At 35.5% G+C, this 20,363-nt stretch overlaps 3 protein-coding genes and 1 long non-coding RNA gene across 9 annotated transcripts; 2 read left to right on the top strand and 2 right to left on the bottom strand.

Annotated features, from left to right (window-relative positions):
• Nucleotides 1–1,657: 1,657 nt before the first annotated feature.
• LOC110813391 (Protein phosphatase 2C family protein) lies at nt 1,658–6,610 on the bottom strand. 5 transcript variants are annotated; one of them, XM_088214534.1, is made up of 11 exons: nt 6,592–6,610; nt 5,977–6,020; nt 5,457–5,533; nt 5,045–5,347; nt 4,061–4,232; nt 3,817–3,970; nt 3,661–3,724; nt 3,447–3,554; nt 3,010–3,135; nt 2,699–2,931; nt 1,658–2,087 (listed from the first exon to the last, which is right to left on the bottom strand). In XM_088214534.1, the coding sequence occupies exons 4-11, from the start codon at nt 5,252–5,254 to the stop codon at nt 1,868–1,870; spliced, it is 1,287 nt and encodes a 428-aa protein (XP_088070660.1). In that variant the 5' UTR covers nt 5,255–5,347; nt 5,457–5,533; nt 5,977–6,020; nt 6,592–6,610; the 3' UTR covers nt 1,658–1,867. The 5 variants fall into 5 exon arrangements, with proteins under 5 accessions (XP_088070660.1, XP_021896184.1, XP_021896186.1 ...); XM_022040492.2 differs by having other exon boundaries at nt 5,453–5,533; XM_022040494.2 differs by lacking the exon at nt 6,592–6,610 and having other exon boundaries at nt 5,453–5,533; nt 5,844–6,564.
• A 327-nt stretch (nt 6,611–6,937) lies between these two features.
• LOC148269022 (uncharacterized) lies at nt 6,938–9,880 on the top strand. Its single transcript, XR_015817418.1, has 2 exons — nt 6,938–7,197; nt 9,633–9,880. It is a non-coding gene; the product is annotated as an uncharacterized LOC148269022 (long non-coding RNA).
• A 2,849-nt stretch (nt 9,881–12,729) lies between these two features.
• NDT2 (NAD+ transporter 2) lies at nt 12,730–17,894 on the top strand. 2 transcript variants are annotated; one of them, XM_022040496.2, is made up of 9 exons: nt 12,731–13,366; nt 13,513–13,608; nt 14,289–14,395; nt 15,079–15,127; nt 15,287–15,393; nt 16,572–16,666; nt 16,908–16,996; nt 17,135–17,229; nt 17,333–17,894. In XM_022040496.2, the coding sequence occupies exons 1-9, from the start codon at nt 13,285–13,287 to the stop codon at nt 17,726–17,728; spliced, it is 1,116 nt and encodes a 371-aa protein (XP_021896188.1). In that variant the 5' UTR covers nt 12,731–13,284; the 3' UTR covers nt 17,729–17,894. The 2 variants fall into 2 exon arrangements, with proteins under 2 accessions (XP_021896190.1, XP_021896188.1); XM_022040498.2 differs by lacking the exons at nt 15,079–15,127; nt 15,287–15,393 and having other exon boundaries at nt 12,730–13,366.
• Nucleotides 17,895–18,334: 440 nt separating this feature from the next.
• On the bottom strand, nt 18,335–19,521 carry LOC110813401 (uncharacterized). The gene is made up of 2 exons (XM_022040507.2): nt 19,196–19,521; nt 18,335–19,101 (listed from the first exon to the last, which is right to left on the bottom strand). Exon 2 carries the CDS (start codon nt 18,878–18,880, stop codon nt 18,395–18,397), a length of 486 nt encoding a protein of 161 aa, XP_021896199.1. The 5' UTR covers nt 18,881–19,101; nt 19,196–19,521; the 3' UTR covers nt 18,335–18,394.
• Between the last annotated feature and the right edge of the window lie 842 nt (nt 19,522–20,363).

Genomic DNA, 20,363 nt, shown 5'->3' on the forward strand with positions numbered 1-20,363 from the left:
TAGGAAGAAAACATAAAATGGGGGGACATTAATGTAATTATGACAAAGCATAGGGGTTTCATCGTAATTTAATGTACAACTGAAGTCTGAACTGAAAAGCATGTAATGCATACGCCACGTACTGCGAGGTAATTCTGATTGGAAAAAGACTACACCAGCCTTTATCTTTTGTCAGCTAACTATTCTGATACATCAAGACCGTCCGATCGTCCATCAGATAACATCAGACATCAAATATCGAATCAACGGTCATGAATGAATAATCAAAGGATACCTAGTGCCACTGTAGATTAGTTATAATAAATATCTAACCAGAGGATCTTCGGTTAGGGGGTGCTTGGACGGTTTAGTATTCCAATCGGACAGATGGTTTGCGTACTCACACGATCTTCTGACACGCGTGAATCATACCTCATATTTTTTACCGGAGCAGTCGTGGTCATATTTTAACTTTTCACTGTAACATTCTACTTTTTAGTTAAATTTTTTTAATGGTTAATAACGCCGTTTGATTTGACGACATTTACCCTTATTACACGGCAGTAAATGACTACCGTTTGAAGCAAGAGACGGAAACGGAGTAGGGACAAAATCGTAATTTCGTTAACAAAGAGTTGCCTGCGGCGAGAATAAAGTTATAATCTTGGTTTCTCGGAATTATCACATCACCCTTTTTTTTTTTCTTAATTCTTTCAATAAAGAATTAAAATTATTATTATTTTTTTCCTGTTTATTATACTTTGCTTCATACAAGAAGCTTCTTTAATCTCTATATGCAAATCATTAATTAAACAGAAATTAATTAATTAATTAATTAGACCTGTACTTAAAATTCTGTTTAAATCTTAATAGAATTTTAACGTACTTTAATTATTTTTTTTCTTATATTTTTATATAATATATTTAATTTTATTTTTATCATTATAAATTATTATTATTTTATTAAATATAAAAATTAAATTTAATTATATATAATAATTTTACATATTTTTTATATAATATTTATTATTATATATAATAAGTATAAATAAATTAATAATTTAATATATATTAATATATAATCATTCAAATATAAAAAATTTTTATCATTCATTAATTATTATTTTGTCGAACCTTAATTAATCACTAAAATTTATTTAAACAGTGAAATTTACAGAAACGTTTTCCAGAGAAAAAAACGTGGAGTCAAAGATTTGACTTTTTTTTTTTGTAGCGGAGCCTGTTAAACTTTAGGGTCCAAAATCAAGGGTGGCGCGGGACAGGACAAGACAAGACCACAGTGCGCCCACAAACAGCCATTAAAGCAAAAGAGCGTTTGTGGCATTTACTATCAGCTCCCACTTTCCCCGAATTCTGGTTTGCATGCTTAAGCAATTATATAATATATTTGTGCACAAGTCATAAAACCCACTTAATCGAATATCGTAAATTTATCGCTATCAATTCTTGACGGTCTCCATTTTTGGACTCTCAGCATTCTTGGAATCTCTGTGAAACCCTAAAACTGAATCCATATATGTATGTGTCTGTCTGTGTGTGTGTGTGTGTGTGTGTGTGTTCAGAAATTACATATGAACTAGATGATTGGGTTGGTGGGTTCGCTTTAAATTTTTCGTAGTTTTTGATATGTATGACCAATCTTGACATGCTTCTGGTATCAGACAAATCTCCCATAATTGCCAAGGCTCATTTTACATTATTATGGGAGTATCACATGTACAATATTTGTTGTAGCATCACGGTATATATTAAGATTCAAATAATTGCCTACCCTACAGAAATGGAGATTACAGAAAGATAAAACAAGAAGAAAAAAAAAAACATGAAAACCGAGGCAAAAAAGAATAAAGCAAACAAAAATACCGAGTTATGCCACTTTAACCCCGCTAGGGCGTTTCCCTTCCATGGCGTCCTTCTTGTTTCTGCATTCGGCACATAGGAACGGTCCTTGCCAGGGTTTCGAGCTGGTAGAGAAAATTGAACCAGCGTGAACAGAGATGCCCTCGCTCGGAGCAAGATCAACTTGACATACAGCGCACATGAAAAGACCGGATGTTGATTGGTTAGCAGAATCATCGTTTCCCAGTCTGCAAGGTATGTTGTTAGAAATTATGCGAGTGTTGATCATCATTTAAAAAAAAAAAGTGCAGCGGAAGAACTTTGTCTCTGAAAAATGGATTATGTTTTGTAATGCCGGGGAAAGAAATCATCAATGGAACTCCAAGTATAAAACTCCATATCACCAAGTTTAACTTCTTGATTCGTAATTACCCAAGATGAAAGTACATGTCCGTTCTACTTTCCAACTTTTTCTGAAATAGAAAAGACTAAATCGGACACTAACCCGTTATGGCGAATTCCCAACTGACGAAAAGTAGCTACCACAAAATATTTTTTTCACCAGAATTATAATAGCCCGATAGATGAAACTCAATTTAGTTACTTAAATCCCATCAACACACTAATGGTTGTTCTCTATAAATGATGTTGATTCCTCTTGTAAATTATGTAAATTCCTCAAGCAATGTAGTAAAACATAGAAAAGAAGACAAATTTCTGCATAGAAATTCCTTTATGCATACGATAAAGAAGCTGGAAATATGGAGAACTCGAAAAAAGAGGAATCAACATCGTTTGCAAGCTTTTCGACCATTACCAATAGATGAAAATTTACAGCTTCAAGCGAGGGAGTACTAACCTTTCAGCAAGCATTGCTGAACCTTCTTCAAATAATTCTTCCACAATTCCAATAGAGGAAAACTTCTTTGATAGTTTGTTAGCAGAATCATGGGACCCCCTCCGGAATAATAAAGCTCTCAATTTGTTCTGCTTTTTGGGAGGCGGTGACAACTCTCTGGAATTTTCTGGAGGGATTATGTCAACGACTAAGCACGTCGTATCATCCTTCAGTCCCCTTGTTCTCAAGGCTTCCTGTACAGTTACCCATCAACGAAGAAGCCGTTTCGAGCATTTATCATAATCAGAGATGATAAGAACCAAATTTATTACCTTCACCACTTGTCTAGCTGCAAGTTCAGCTGGCAATCCACGGCAAGATTTTGCAGCTGCTTCTGAGGATAGAGCATCCCAGATACCATCAGAAGCAATAATAAGCCTCCCACCTACATTTGATAGCTGTTATACCAATAAAGATTGTTAGAATGCACTGCCCAGCACAAGTTCATTGACTTTGAAACATTATTGCAATAAAACTAGCTCTGTAGATAACAGACCAAAACGTTTTTCCAAAAGCTTAGTGCTCGAAATTTTAACACTTTCTCGGAATATGCTTGATCCATGCTTGGCAGTTAGTTTGGTGGATTTGCGTGTAAAGAGAATATTGATGTATAAATAACAAATAGTCCCTCTACAGAAGATCAAACTTTTAGAAAAATCGGTTCAACTCTTTTATTTAAGAGATATAAGTTGAGTTAAAGACCCAATACCTTCACTTGTTTGACATATGGTATTGGTACAATGAACTCTCCGACATCCATGTCTCCAATTGACCTAGAAAGGCATAAACCTCCCGGCCAACACCTTAGAGGACCTATCTGCAGAGTTTAAAGAATAAATATTGTAAAAACCTTACATGATAAAGCAAGATAAAGGGCTAGACATGTTTATTATATGAAGTCATCGGGAGAATTTGCAACTGACCTCAGCACCACCGACAATGCTAAGCCTCCCTACTTCCCCTCCGCTTGCAGTAACACGTTCTCTCCTGCAATCACAACAGAGTAAACTAACGAATCATATGGAAATAGAAAAAGGGAATAAACAAAAAAGATTTCGAGAATTTAGATAGACACACACTCTTCCGCATTCTCTTCAAGCCTATGATCGACAGTTAGGGAGGAAATTCCGCCACCCTGAGTATCTAAAATGCAGCGTGAGTCTCCTACAGACGCCACAGTGACAGTCCAACCATCGACTATCACAAACGTGGCTGTGGTTCCAGATGTCTCTCCTGAAACAATATGAGCTGGGTTAGAGATCATTAACTTATCCAAAGGCACAAGAGAGATAGAGTTTGAAATTTTGTAGTCAGATTGCATGCCTCTGCTCTGGAACTCTTTGTCAGTCTTTACAAACCCAGCAACTAATGCCCGAGGTAAAGCTTGAAGCCACTCCTCACGGCCAAGTCCACGAGGAATTGCACCCAAAACATGACTTAACAAATTCTCCCTCGTAAAAATTGCCGCAGCATTTCCATTGTGCCCGTCAAAGATCTTAGAATAAAGAGAAAAATACATATATCATGCATAGTGATACATCAAGCTTAAGATTAACCCATTTAATTAGTTGCTTGCTTCACGTTCTGAGAAATAAAGTCCCAAACTACATGTACAAAATAGACAAGAAATCAGCAATTCAGATATTTCTGTCTTCCAAAAAGTGATACAGCCACCATAATCTCGAGATAAGGAAACTGCTAAGAGAATAATCCCAATCACGCACACAACCACACAAAGCAAAGAGTAAAAGAAAAAAAAAATTCAAGATTTTACGTGATACGGCAAATATATCTACGTCCATGGCCAAGACAGAAAACAAAAATTTTCACTATGGTGAAAGAAAAGAATACATCACCAATTAACTTGTAAACCCCAATACACCCGAAATATTATGATTTTTCCAAACTAAAGAAAACCGATTAACAAAACCAAACCAAACCGGTTTAATATGACCAAAACCAAGTCAAAACAGTCAAACCAAAATTCAAGGCACATAAACAAAAACTCAAATATCAAGGTCAGGAAAAATGATGAAGAAGCTTGTCAAGATTTAAAGGAAAATTTTGGCTCAGTCAATTTGAGTAAGATTTGACTTCTATCATCACACTCATTATCGTGACTCGGAGATTGGAATTATTAAAATACAAACTCCAACAAATTTCATATTCAAGATTTCAGTGAAGTGATAAAGTGAAAATCCAATTTGGAAAGGAGCAAAACATGCCTAAGCTAGGTGAAGAACTAAAATTTTGATGATATAAGACTATAATAAAGCATCCCTAGTTCTAGGGACAAGAAATTCATACAGCAAAGACAGAAAATGTTGATGAGGAGTTTCCAGGTATTCGCTGATAATCCGTCTTTATCAAGAAATAATCTTCCCCCTTTCTGGACTGAGCAGCATACCCATATCTCACAGCCGGTTTCTCCATCTTTTCGTTCCTCATTTCTTGGTTTATCAAAGCAGCAAGAGGCACAAGGTTGTGATGACGACGTCTTCCTTCTCGAGACGCCATAGCTAGAGCACTGCACTAACTCAGCCTTAGGCCTCGGACCTTGAAACTATCAGAGCCTTGGCCTCAAGATCATAGTACTGTTTCCTAATACCTCTGCAACTCACAATCATATGACATCCAACTCAATCACAAGCATCTTCCTCCACATCAACAATCTCTCAATGTGAAAAAAAAAAATATAAAAATAAAAACACACACCAACCGTATTCCTCTGTCCCAATAGACAAAGACTTTGAAGTCAACTGTTTATGAAATCAATCACGAAGTTTCCAACTTGATCTGCAGTCGTGATTGACAGCCAGATGTTAAACAACATGTCAGGTAAAAATTGATAACATATAATACAAACTAAAACTAGGTTATGCTAAATCAGAACAGCTTAACAAAGGAAAGAAGCAGACCATAAAGCAATAGCAAAATTATTCCGGAAAAGAAAATCCCAACCGAGATAAATGGGAAAAATAAGGAGACCAGAAATTCAAGTTTCTAAAATTTTCCTTGATGGGATCCTAAACCAAGACCAAGAGAAAAACATCATAAAACACAAGATTCAAAAACTTCTAGACTAAGAAAAGACTTGGTTGCTTACTTCAGACAACAAACTCAGCTACATAGCAAAACTCTACTGCATATTTCGCACTTTCCTCAAGTTTCTCGGCAAACAAACAGAGGTTAACACTCAAGAGTCAAGAAGACAAACGAGGAGAAGGAATCTGAATTACCAGCAAGAATGTTTGCCTTGCTTGCTCCAAACCCAAATGCAGATCTGGTTACAAGATGCAACACTAAGCAAATACCAACTTCAACAATAAACAAATGAAGAAAAAGATACGAAACTCAACACGGAAAAAAAAAAAAAACGCGTATAGTTGACAAGATATGAACTGTAGAATCCATTAATCTAAATCCGATTCAAAAAGAAAATCACCATTTCAATTAAAAAAATACCCAGGTCCCAGAGACACCACCGGATTAAAATAAACCCAAAAAAGAAAAATCAATTATTTTTTAAAGACAACCCACAGGTCAGCTTCACAACATTTGCCCTCAAAAATCAATTTTCCTGGGAAAAAAACAGAATTTCCCAGGAAAACTAATTGGGGTTGCTTAAAAAGATAGCCTTTTTAATATTTGGAAAGTGGGGTTGCTGACTATAACGCAAGCTGTACACAACCCACATTCTGTTTCTGTTAAAAGTCGGTTTCTTCGATCAATTTGCTTTCTTTCTACTAAATTTTCTAAGACAAAAACTTTTACAGTGTGAGCAAATGGAATCAGGAAGAAAAGCAATAAATTAAAAAAAAAAACAAATTTAAGTAGACTGTCCTTTTGTTTACCTAACAGATCGCGGAAATGGTTTATCTTTCAGAGAGAAAAAAAAAAAAAAAAAAAAAAAAAAAAAAAAAAAAAGATCCTCTTTTCATATATATTCTCTGCTGGCTGGAGGAATCTGAGATGAGAAGAGAAAGGTGGCGGTGATATATCAGCTTTAGCTGGGAGCTTGGGAGACGAGTACCAACCAAGACGGTGTAAAACACTCAGTGATTAGTGCATTACAGTGAGATAAACTTGCAGGCCCCATAAATTTTTCTTTTTTCTTCTTTTTCCCTCAGATTTCATCTAAAAATACAAATTTGTTCATAAAATATTGATACAAGTCAAATTTAGGTCACCGTTGTTTTATTACTTTTTTTATTATGTATATATATATATATATCGTTTAGGTCAAATTTAGTGATCATGTGAAAAATAAAAACTTTTGCACGCGTAAGAGAGTGTGTAAAAAGGTCGTGCGTGTGTTTCTGCGTAAATGCTTTATGTTTTTTATTTTGCAGTAGGGTTGTTGTGCAGACTGCAAACCGTTTGGAGAAGACGACGATGGTCCCGTTAGCTGAAGCCATGGGAGGACCACAACAAGCTCTGTGGTTAGATTACGTTAACATGTCAGGATCTCCTTAATTACACTACTGATTATAAATACTTTTTTTATTACGACATAAATTTAATATTTAATTTTCATTACTAATTACTTATTTTTAAAAAACCCAGTTTCACATTTGTTATAATTTAATTTATAATATTTTTTTTATTGTAATTCAGTGTATGATATTTTATATAATTTAGTATATTATATAAAAAAATAATATTATTATTATTTAAATAAAAATTCAATAGATTTATAATATATTTGTAACAATTGTTGTATATAATTTGCATGGAGCAGCCAAATGGCTAGTGGGTAGGTTTCACTTTTCTCATCGTTGTATGTGGTCTGTATGAAATTTGCATTACCTAAATACAGATACATACATTAAATAACAAAGACTTTATAATAACATTATTTATTAATCTATATAATATAATAATAACAACAAATATATGGTCATAATTATGAGAAGTGAAGTTTGATATTAAACAAAGACTTATATTATATTTATTGTAAGGACTAGAAAGTAGAAAGAAAAATAATAATAATAATAATAATAATAAAAACGACGTCGTTTTAGAGAGGGGAAAAATGACGTCGTTTTGAAAGAAAGAAAAACGACGTCGTTTTGGGATGTAGGAAAACGATGTCGTTTTGGGGTAGGCTGGCAGAGTATAAAAGGAGGTCGGAAAAGGGAGAAGGAGGAAGAGAGGAGAAAAGAAAAAAAAAAGAAAGAAAAGGAAAAAGAGAAAAAGAGAAAAGGAGGGAAGGAGGACAGCGGAGACGAAGAAGAAGAGGAAAGTTCCAGAAGGAGAGAGGAGAGAGTCGGGGCGGAGGGGAGCGAGAAGGGAGAGGGAAGGAGGCCGTGGACGGACGACGCGACCGGCAGGAAGAAGGAGGATGGAAACGGGAGGTACGGTGAAAATTTGAGTTGTTTGGTGTGGTGTGTGTGTGTAGAGAAATTTGGTTGCAGGTTGCGGCGTCGGCAATGGCGCGACGGAGTGGAGCAGTGAAGGTAGGCCGTAAGCGTGGGGTTGTCCCGCGCGCTCACGGAGGTGATCGGGGAAGGAAGGGAAAGTATGGCGGTGTTGGGGGCGTGTGGGGGGGAGCCGTGGGGAAGGATGGGGGTGGTACGGGTAGAACAGAGTGAGGAGGATGTGAGAGAACAATCTAGGGGGCGCGGGTGGGATAAAAACTCGAGAGGACAGAAGAGGTGTGTGGGTGGTGTGTGCGTGGGTGGGGATGTGGAGGGAGCCGTTAATAGGCGGTGATGTGTTTCCCCGAAATGCACGGTGGTGAGGGCGTGTATGTGGCGTGAAACGGTGCAAGCTGAGAGGTTAATCGCCCTAGGTAGGCAAAAGTGTATAGGAACCGGGAGGAGGCAGGAGGATGGGGGAGGTAGTGGGTAGGGGGCAGTGGGAGAGGGAAGGGAGCTGGAAGGTACGGCAGAGGGGACTAGGAAGCAGGATTTGAGGGGGATTGGATGGGAGAAGAGGAGTAATGTGGTCAGTAGGAGTTAGTAAGTTAGAATGCTTGGGACTAGCATGGTATAAGGGGAGATGGGAGCATGCGGTTTGGGAGGGGAGATTTGGAGGCCGTTGGTAGGGGCGGGTTGAGTTGCCGATGTTGGTGGAGCAGGGAGGGGATATGTATGTGAGTGTGGCCTAGCAAGGCCGAGAGGGGTAGAAGGGTGCATGAGTCACGGATGGTGGTGACGGGAGGTGGAAATGTTTGTGTGTGTGCGTGGCCCAACGAGGTCGAGAGATGGAGGAGTGAGTATGAGTCGCCGATGTTGGTGACGCGAGAGGATGGTATTTGTGTGTGTGTGTGGCCTCTTTAGGTCGAGAGGTGGAGGAGTGAGTATGAGTCGCCGATGTTGGTGACGCGAGACGATGGTATTTGTGTGTGTGTGTGGCCTCTTTAGGTCGAGAGATGGAGGAGTGAGTATGAGTCGCCGATGTTGGTGACGCGAGATGATGGCATTTGTGTGTGTGTGTGGCCTCTTTAGGTCGAGAGGTGGAGGAGTGAGTGTGAGTCGCCGATGTTGGTGACGCGGAATAATGGTGTGTGGGTGTGTGCGTGGCCTATTAGGTCGAGAGGTGGAGATATAGGTGTGAGTCGCCGATATTGGTGACGTGGAATGAAGGTGGTTGGGTGTGTGTGTGTGTGGCCTCGTGAGGTCGGGAGATGGGGGAAGAGTGTATGAGTCGCCGATGTTGGTGACGAGAGTTAGTGGATGATTGTTGGGTGGGGGGGGGGGGTTGTTTGGCCGTGCTATTGCCTTGGAATGGGACCTTGATAATTAGTGTAGGGAGAGGGTTATGAGTTGTTTGGGGTTGGGTAGGATAAATGCATATAGACATTTCTGGAAATTCTTGTCACTGCATATTACACTTACAACTTGATTTTTATCGTATTGAGTTATGTGAACTCACTTCTCATCATTCACAGGTGGAGTAAGGACGGAATTGGGATCCGAGCGGCTGGTAACGGAGCCCCGTCGGTAGTGCCATAGGGCACAAGTTTTGTTTGTGATTTAAAGTAGTTTGAGAGGATGGTTTAGTCTGGATATTGAATATCTAGGAATGTTTGATATTGTATTACTATGTGTTGTAGAGGTGGAGATGTATGTACAATTGATTTGGAACATGGAATGTGGATATCTCTTGTGCATGGTTGGAATAATATGGATTTCGGTATTGTGTTGTATGGGTGCTTTATCGTACACCGTTAAGAAAAAAAAAACGGGGTGTTACATTTATGATATTATAATAATTAAATTAAACTATATAATTATTCATTTATCTTAGTTAAAATTATTTCAAATCGAAGTTATATATACATGTAAAAAAAAAAATACAAAAACTTAAATTGCAATTTACAATTTTTAAGGGTACACAAAAAAATTATATTAATAATTATACAAAACACTAATTTTAATTAATTTCACTAATTTTATATTAATTACTCTTTGAGAAAAATAAAAAATAAAAAACATAGGGGCCGACGTGTTGGAAATGTTAGGGACAAATTAAAATTGGTTTTTTATTTATTAAATAGATAAATAAATAAAGTCGGTTCATTGATTATTGCAAATCTTGGATATCGAATTAAAAATGTATATACATAGATACATACATACATATATATAAATATGTGTGTGTGTGTGTATATATATATATATACACGTACTATATATTTAAAGCCACTCGCCAATCTAAAATTTATTTGGGGAATTCCAAAGGGGAGCCTAGTAGGTACATTGGATCAATAACCAAATTTATTCCTCTCTCCTTTTGTTATTGATTTTTGAAATTTGACACAAAAGTGGGTAATCATATTATATAATTATAAGATATGGTCGGATTTTAATTTGGGCATTTGGGATTTTTTTTGAACAAAATTATGTACATTAACTTTGTTAAGTGTCTTAAATTTTGACTCTTACATATATTAAAATTAGTATGTCTTATATTATAGTTAGTTCATGTGCATTTAATGTATATATATGTATATATACATTGAATTTTTTCAATAAATGAAGAATTTAGTATGAGTTATATTCGTTTAATAATAGTTAATTTATGAACCCATTTAATAGTGATTAAATACAGTTAAACGAAAGTAGATCTTAATACATTCGAATTAAATATGAGTTTAATACATATAAATATTATATTTGTAGTTTCTCGTTTTATAATAGACAAAATAAAAAATATAAAATTATGTCGATATAAATAAACGGTTATAACTATCGAATCATGCATGCGTCATTTTATTTTTTTCTAAATTTTGTCATGATTTGAAAGTATTTACCGCATAATGTAATTAAATATTATGCGATGGATTAGGTAGGCTTTCGTTTATTATTTTTTATTAATTTAATAATAAATTACTTATTTAGATTTATATGATTTAATTTGATTTTTTTTTTTTTAAAAGAAGAAGAAGATTTGGTCCCATGGGAAAGAATGTGTTTACAGCTGTAGTGTTTATATGCATTGAACTCCATTTCCACCCTTCACATCATACCATAGCCGCCCACCATTTTACATAAATCAAGCAAATATTATATTATAAAATAAACTATATTTATAATTTAATATACTAATAAATTAAATTACTTATCTCTTTAAATTAAAAATTATAAATATATTACCGTCAAACTTATAATATACTTACAAAATTTATTAATTTTAATTTTAATTTTTTTCCTTATAAAAACAAAACAGTACTATAAATTTGAAAAAAAATATATTAAAAATTAACTTATAAATAGTATTAAATTTTAGTAATTTGTTAAAAATTAAAAAGAAAATACAAATATGACGTAAGCCCTAGCACCAAGAAATTTGCGAGCCTAGCCCAATTTAAACTAAGCCCGCAAGACACGCCGAGCCGCTCCCTTAACCCGTCCACTCTAACAAGCCCAGCCTAGTTATGGGTGGGTTTGTTTGTTTTTTTTTTCTCTACAAAAATTAACTCCTTTATTTGTTGATTTTAATTTATAAATTATGAAAATAAACAATCAAATTAAAATCAATATTTAAATACACTTTACTAATTATTTATTTGACAACAATTTACACTTTATTATTTATGTTATAAAAAATTATAAATTTAAATCACGTTGTATAATATTGTATGTTATTATTAAAAGATCGTATTAATATTATTTAATTAATAAACTATATAAATTTATAACATAAATACATTTTAAATAAAGAAAATGAAAATATAAGTGCTTTTATTGATGTATTACACACATAAACACATACGTTTATAATTATTATATACTCTTTATAATTATATTAAAATTAATAGTGAAATAATACTACCAAGTTAAAAGGACAGATAATTATGTATTTAAGTTATTTTTTGTTTAAATAAATATATGATTACGTACGATTTTAATGAAATTTTTAAATTTTATTTTTATTTATTTTAAAAAATTAATTGATATTTGAAATATATATTTTTTTATTTTTAGATTTATAATTTAAAGATTTCGATGAATATTATATGTGGGTCCGAGTTTTATTTTTTTTTTCGGATATATTTTTTTTAAAAAGAATTTTTGTATTTTTAGTAAAATTTATATCACAAAATAAAATTTTAATTTTACTTAACAACATTTTTTGGAGAGAGAAAAAAGAGAGAAGTGATTATGATTTTAATTATGTTAATTACTATCATAATATTTTTATTTAATATAAAATTAACATTAAATTTAAATAAAATAATATTAAATAATTTCAATTATGCTACAAAAATTAAAGGTAAGTAAATCATCATGAGTTTTCAGCTTCCCATACATTTATTATAATTAATTTTTTTAAAAAAGGTAAGTAAATATATAATTTTAATTTAAAAAAATAAAGTGTTGAATTTTTATAAGCACTTTTTATTTTTAAAAAATATTCTATTTATTTTTTTCCTTGCTAGTGACGGCTGACTTTTTATTTTATTTATTAAATTATAATAATAATAAATTCACACTTTTACATTTTTTTTTAATTATTTAATTCTGTAAAATATGTAGCTTAATTTGACAGCATCACCTTCCTCCAACTCGAATCCAAATCAAACCATACGCAGTCCAGAAACCCGGAAGCCATCCCTCCTCCAGATTAAATTCTCTGTTTGTAAACTCTTTCGCGTGTAAAAAACAGTGTAAGAGTTGCCATTACTGTTCAGAATTTTGCTAGGTTTTCGTCTCGATTAAAGTTCGACGAACTGTAATTATTATACTTTCCAGCTAGCGATCTGAAATTTCTCCAGTAAGCAATAGGTTAAATTCAATTCCCCTTCGGAGAAATTCTTTTGACATTGACCAGTTCAAAGAAAACACAGTCTATTACAAGAATCGAAGTAAGGTTTGGTTTATGAATTTGATCTTAACCCTTCAAACAAGTTAGTCCTAGATTCAAGATTGCGTCTCTCTGCCGTTCTCTCTCCCTGTTCGTTTCAAATGTTAGCGTCGGTTGGATTAGAGTATTTTGCACACGCGTGGAAGTGCGTGTATATATAGGTAGATCTTTCTTTGTGGATTTGCAAGTCTTGATAGGGTTTCTGAGAATTTTGAGAGAGTTGATTGAGGAAGATGAGTCGAGGTGGGAAATCGTGTAGTGATGCTCCAAGCACAAGGGATTTAATCTGCGACGCCGCTGCTGGTGCATCCGCTGGTTAGTTCAACTTCTTTGCATTATTTCCTGGTTTATCTTTTTGTGGGGAGTGCTGTATTGATGTTGCTTGGCTAGGGTTCTATGGTGGTGAAATGCATTATGTTTTGCTAATCTTTGTGTGGTTACTGGTTAATATGGTGTTTTAGGTGCAATTGCGGCCTCCTTTGTGTGCCCACTAGATGTGATCAAGACAAGATTGCAAGTTAATGGCCTCCCTGAAGCGACCCAGTCAGGTGGCAGAGGTATGTTCAGCCTCTGTTCAATTCACTTGATGCTTTTTCAGTCTGTTATTTTCATTGGGTGCATGATTGAGCAGTTCTGTAGCGAAGGATTTTGGATAAGGGAGTAATGTCTAAATAAACAGTATTGAATTGGTGAATCATCTATAGTAGTTCGTTAATAACTTAATACCATGTTGATGATTATTATATTGAAACTGTGCTATGTGACCTGTATGAATGTCACTTGAACTAGCTATTGATGTGATTGTTGGGAAAAGGATGTCTGTTGGAAGTTTTAATCCCCTCATAATTTTTCTGAAAATTGAAATAATTGAAAGCGAGACAATGTTTTATATGTCTCTGCCTCCATGAAAAATTTAACAAAGGCCTATGTGAGCTGAACACGAATTCAAAGCGGATTTTTTTCCTTTGATGAAGCAAGCAAGATTGGGTAAGTGGAAAACCTACCAAAAATGCATTTGGAACTGTGAATCCATTTGTTAATTGTTAAGGTTTGAGGTTGATGGTGTTAGTTGTCATGAATATCCTTTATTTTTTGCCTGAAGGGCACGTAAACAAGGCGGGTGGAACCCACAATTAAAGCTCTCACAAGGAGGAAATTTTGTCTCTGACCCAAACTGGCTTGGGCTAGTTGTAACAACATTAGTAACACTTTTTGTTTCTTTCTTGTCTATGCTCAGGTAGTATCATAATTACGAGCCTACAGAATATAGTAAAGAATGAAGGTTTTAGAGGAATGTATCGCGGACTCTCACCAACAATAGTAGCTCTACTTCCAAATTGGGCAGTGAGTATTACCTTTGTGGACTTTCCTCCTAAAATGAAGTTGAAAAATGGAGCTTCAAACTTTGAGGAGTTTCTTTTCTTTTTCTTTTCAACCTAAGATTTAGACTTTTATTGATAATCAGATATTTAATTTAAGCACAGGTTTTAGAGTTCTAATAATGTGCCAAAACATGAGCAGCTAGCTGAAATAAAAGCGAGCCGGTGTCTTTTAGTTCTAACTTTCCCTGGCACTCCATTCTTTCTTCATTTACAATACACATGATAAGATATCATTAAGGGTTACATCATTGGCTCCTCTATTCATAAAAATGTCTATCTTCTTTTTATGAAAAAGGTTATATAACTCCCCGTGCCTTTTCAGTTTTTGCCTCAAAAGTGGCTATGGTTTTATTCTTAAATTTCTTAAGCTCTCTTGAGGATGTGGTTTCTACATGCAAGATGCATTGTCTGTACCTAATGCAGATTTTCTGTAACAACCTTTTTGTTCGCCATGTAACAATCTAGCAGTGTACTTGTTTTTAAATATTTGCTGGAAATGAATTCAGATCTATGTTGGAATCTTTTTCCTCTGACTAGAAGAACTTCCATTGATCTTCCTGTGGTCATCTAGGAAGCACGCAAAATTATGATTTTATGCAATGTTCATAATTTGATAACTGGAAGATTTTCGCATCTCAATTGTAGGTTTACTTCACAGTTTATAGGCAGCTAAAATGTCTTCTCCATTCGCCCGGTTAGTTCTTCTCAATGCATTTATTTTCTCTGTGATCCGAAGCTAGCACATATTTCCATCATCTAAGTTTTGACATTGCTCAGCCGGTCAACCATGAGCATATTGACTTCATTCAACTGGTTACATCGTTTCTCTAACTTTCCATGTTCATCGTTTTAGAGGATGACCAACTCACAGTTGGTGCAAATATTATAGCTGCTGCTGGGGCAGGGGCTGCTACAGCTCTTACAACTAATCCATTGTGGGTTGTGAAGACAAGACTCCAAGTAAATTTGTTGTCTCATATTTTCCATTTGTTTTCCCTAAATATGGAGATCAGGACTTCTCTAGATATATCGCATGCTTAATTACTAACTGTATCTTTTTCTGATACCTATTTCTTAGAATATTATTTCAGGATGAAAACATGGTCTTGCATAATTTTGGTTTCCAGTAGTGAGCTCTGTTGTTGGAGCATTCTCTTGTTGCAACAGAAAAACACTCCTTTATGTTGTAACTGTGCAGGTGTATCTGACCCTGAATTTGAAATTGAGAATGGGTTAATGTGAACTAAAGTCCAATTGGTGAGTTAAGCTTTAAGGTGGATATGAAGGAAGATTAGTTAGGATAACAACATTCTGGAACTATTAAATAAAAGGGCAGATGTGTTACTAGTTCTGATTTGTTGGGCCTTTCTCAGCACATTCTTATGCACCTTGAGGGTGAGGAAATCCACATTGCAAAAGATTCTGTCATTCTATTGTTTGCTTGGAATTCCTTCTCTTAAATTCACTGGAAGTTCTAAAATTCATCCAGAAATAATGAGTGCTTCCCTTGGCAGCGGTTAACTTCTAAGGATCTAAGGGCAAATGAATAGTAATGCAATCAAAAGCATGCAGGATGCTCATTTATGTAGCCACTTTCTACCTGGAAACCTTCAATGGGAATGGTTGGGTGGTGGTTATTCTAAGTCTACAACAGATTTTTGTGTGGAGTATCATCCCCCTTAGGTTTCAGGCATTAGTCTTGGGATGTTGATTTAATCAATTAATCTGTTAATCAGAAATTAATAAGAAGATGAGAATTCTCTCCATTGTGTCTTGCTTGCTATAGAAGTGTTGGGAAATTTCCTTTGGCTAGATATATATATATATATATCTATAAGAAGACTCAGAATTAATTCTCTCAAAAGTGTCTTGCTTGCAATTGAAGTGTCGGGGAATTTCCTTTGGCTAGATTTATGCTGGCGTTAAAATGATTGGAAAAGTGAAATGAAGTAGATACCATGATTTTTATATTAGTCTTGTTGATTATAAACTTTTTTATCAAATCAAATTGCTTGATGTAATACTCTGTCTTAAATTGTCGTATTGATTGTGCTAACAGAAAAAGAAAATCAGATTTACATTCAGTATATTTCATTTTTACTCTGTTTGGTAATGGATTTTCTTTTATATTTGTTTAGACACAGGGAATGAGGTCGGGTGTGGTTCCCTACAAAGGTGTGTTTTCTGCTTTGAGGAGGATTACATATGAGGAAGGTTTGCGAGGGCTGTATAGGTCAGTATATTTTATTCTTTCTCATTGATCAGCCATTGGAACTTTGATATTCATCAGTCTATAGGAATTGACCTTCAAGGACCAGAGAATGAATTCAAACATGAATGAGACCGATTCATTAGCCTGGTAAAATAATATAAAAATCAGTTTCTGCTCCTTCTGGAGCATTTTTCTGTGAGCTGCATTTGTATTACTTTGAACAGTGGCATTTTGGTCCTGATACCTCCTTTATTTTGACCAGTGGCATTTTGCCCTCGTTAGCTGGGATAAGTCATGTCGCAATTCAATTCCCAACATATGAAAAGATCAAGTCATATATGGCTAAAAAAGGTAATGTGATTTCTGTATCTAATAATCTATTTCTTTCGTGCTTAAGGCGTGGATGTGAAATCTATGTAGATATATATATCTTTTATGTTGTCTTGTTCCATCAATAAGTTTCTCATTATATTTGGTTGAAGTTCTCAGATGGTACTACTGTTGATGAACTTAGCCCCGGACGTGTTGCAGTTGCCTCTTCGATGGCAAAAATAGTTGCCTCTGTGATGACATATCCACACGAGGTTTGTTGAATTAATCTGGCATTTCTCTACCCTGTGCTTGAAGGCCCCCTAATTCCTCACTCTCACTGTCTTCACTGTAATGTTGAAATTATATTATCACCAGGTTGTACGCTCACGGCTTCAAGAACAAGGGCAGGTAAGGAATGCTGAGGTCCAATATTCAGGAGTAGTTGATTGCGTCAAGAAGGTCATCCGAAAGGAAGGTCTTCCTGGCTTTTACCGTGGCTGTGCTACTAACCTATTACGAACAACACCATCAGCCGTCATTACGTTCACAAGTTATGAGACGATACGTAAATACCTGGTACGAGTACTCCCATCAGCCAAGCAGCATTGCCACGCACAGCCCAAACCTGGCGGGCGTATCAAACCTCTGCAAGAATTAGGGGGAACCGGGGAGGAAGAAGAAGCAGATAACGTTACGCGGCAAAAACAATCGAATAAGATAAGTCCTTCCCTTCCGCTGCCAAACAAAGAGCAACTAACAGCCAGACACTGACTATTTTTTCAATTTCTGAACTTGGTTCCCCCACAAATTTTCCATTTTTTTTTTCCCTCAAGTGTGAAGATGAATAAAAATGAAGTTCAATTTTCTCTCAATCTTATTTAAGATTGTATATATTGGATCCCACAAATTTTGGTGAATTACACATCAGTTCTTTTAATTTGACAGTATTATCCATGTTGCATGTTCTTCCCAAGTCTATACACCCACACACACACACAACCACAGTTTTTCAGGGTGCTGAGAGAAGATCAGAATGCAATTTTTGCTACTGATTTTTGGCATGGAAACCAAAAAGTATTCTCATGGTGCCATTGATGGTTAGACTTAGGACCCTTTAAGATTTATAATATATATATATATATATATATATATATATATATATCAAGTTTTTGTGGTGGGAACCCATAATTATTGTAGTGGTGCCACTGATGGTTAAATTCTTAGAAGCTATGATTGGCACTTTTGATCGAATGAAGTAATTGAACTGAGTAAATCATTAAAGAGTGGAATAGAAATATACTATGCTAGTGAAATTAGAGACATTCTATATATATATATATATATTTGATAAGAAAAAAGGAAGTTAGGAAAATAAAATATCATAAAATCAAGAAAAAGATTTATTAAAAATCGTCGTCAGAAAATTAAATTCCACAGTTACTCGGGGATGGCAACGAGCATGGGGCGCCATGCTCTTCTAAGCAGCAACCGGTACCGGAAACCGACCCAACTCGGCCTTGGCGAACCCGTTTCGACACTCAACCCGTTTCGGACACCGAAGGAGGCAACTCCATTCAACTTGGCGGCAACTGTGAACGTTCCGCTCTTTCCTTTTCCTTTCTCTTCTTCTTCTTCTTCTTCTTCGAATGAAGGCGAGGAAACGAACAGGTCTTTCAATTTATGGCCCACCATATCCTTGCTGCTCCTCTTCTTCTCGGTCAAATCTGTAACAAGTATCTTCGGTTGACTTGGAGGTTCGCGGCAGGCGGAGGATCGGCGGCTGGAGCTCCGACTCAGAAGCATCCTCAAGGTACTCTTCCGACGGCGGAGCTGCACCACCGGGCTTGTCCTTGGGCTTCTCGTAGGGCTCTGCGCCACGCCGCATTGCGTTGCTAGCAGCTTGAACTTGTGCAACGTCGCCATTTACAGGTTCCTCTGTCTTCTACCTCTCTGTTTCTCTCTTCGTTTTTTTTGTGTTTAAAGGAGATATAAGGGAGACTGAATTTGAATAATTGATGAACTGATTTGGGTGTGAGGAGTTTTGCTTCATAGAGAGAGAAAAGTATCTAAATTAGATTTGAAAATCTCTCTCTTCCTTTCCTTTATCGTCTCAAAAGTGCATTCTTTGAATGGAACTTGACGAGCTGAGAAAAAGAGAGGAGGGATTACATTTTCCGAGAAAATTCTGAATTTTCATAGACTGTAAGAATACATAAAGATTGAAATGTCTATACTGACCTCTACTTTTCCAGAAGGAAAAGAATTTTTGAAGAAATTTTGTCTCCTATGAACAATCTAGCACCAACTTATGGAAGGAGTAATCCCACCATCAGATATGTTTCAACTTTCTTGACTGCACATGTAATATACACTTCATGCCAAAAACTTAGCTTAACATTGCCTCATCACACAGCCAAATACTGACTCTGACAAAATAGACCATGGCTACCGTAGCATCTATTTGTTTATACGCCCATTCTCGAGAATGTTTTATGGTTTTCTAGTACTGCAGTATATTTATTACTGGATTTCTGATGTTGGTATTTATAATCATATGCATCATGGTTAAACCGATCAAAGATAAGTTGTAGATTCACCTTCAATATGAGGCCTTTATGATTTAAAGAATAGATTCCAGATTGGGTTTTTAAGCTTGCCAGAGTTGCAAGTCATAAGGAATAAATTCGCAGGAGAGAGTGGGAAGGAAAAGGGAAATTGAGGAATGGTTTTGATAGCTTTGTTTTATTCCCCACTATCACTGTTCCGTGAGGCCAAGGTTACCTCTCTTCGGCCTTCGATTCAATAAGTAGTAGGTACCTTTTGTTTGTCATCTTATAACACAATCAACTCAAGGCATTGAATGAAATTCAAGCACTAGATGTGTGTGTGTGTGTGTGTGTAGATCATCCAGAAGAATGCATCTTCCCTTGAAGAATCTCAGTAACTTCCTAAGATCATCAATGTGGTTGAGAATCTTATGTCATGACCCGAGCATATGATTCTGATTTAAGAAAGTATGTACTCTTTGAGAGAAAGAGAGGAAGGGTGAGAGAAGAAAAAGAACGATTTGAGAAAGATAGAATAAGCATATCAAGAGGAAGAAATAGAAAACTAGAGTAAAAAGATATTGAGATAGAGATAGATAGAATTTTGATAGAGATAATGATAATATATTCAAAACGTTTCATTAACTGATTGATTACGTAAATGAAAATAAGTGATTTATAGATAAGGAAAAAATGCACAAACAAGTTAATAAACAATTAATCTTTCATAGAATCTCAACCGGTTGTAGAAGAAATCCTTAAATTTATTGAATGGAGATGGAAGAGGAAGTGGTTGGTCAACTAAGGTTTGAGAGGACTAAAGACCCCTTGGGTTTGAATTTCCTGTAGACATTTCCGTA

This window comes from Carica papaya, chromosome 2 (genome assembly GCF_054855325.1).
Source record: "Carica papaya isolate Zhongbai chromosome 2, ASM5485532v1, whole genome shotgun sequence".
NCBI lineage: Eukaryota > Viridiplantae > Streptophyta > Magnoliopsida > Brassicales > Caricaceae > Carica > Carica papaya.

Coding starts and splice junctions, on each gene's coding strand:
- LOC110813391 (XM_088214534.1), bottom strand. CDS start 5,254: ATGGCGTCTCGAGAAGGAAGACGTCGTCATCACAACCTTGTGCCTCTT. Junction 3,555..3,660: donor GCATTGTCGGTGGTGCTGAG/GTCAGTTGCAAA, acceptor TAAACTCTGCAG/ATAGGTCCTCTAAGGTGTTG. Junction 2,932..3,009: donor CAGCTAGACAAGTGGTGAAG/GTAATAAATTTG, acceptor GTAACTGTACAG/GAAGCCTTGAGAACAAGGGG.
- NDT2 (XM_022040496.2), top strand. CDS start 13,285: ATGAGTCGAGGTGGGAAATCGTGTAGTGATGCTCCAAGCACAAGGGAT. Junction 16,667..16,907: donor GGTTTGCGAGGGCTGTATAG/GTCAGTATATTT, acceptor TATTTTGACCAG/TGGCATTTTGCCCTCGTTAG. Junction 16,997..17,134: donor GTCATATATGGCTAAAAAAG/GTAATGTGATTT, acceptor TGAAGTTCTCAG/ATGGTACTACTGTTGATGAA.
- LOC110813401 (XM_022040507.2), bottom strand. CDS start 18,880: ATGGCGACGTTGCACAAGTTCAAGCTGCTAGCAACGCAATGCGGCGTG.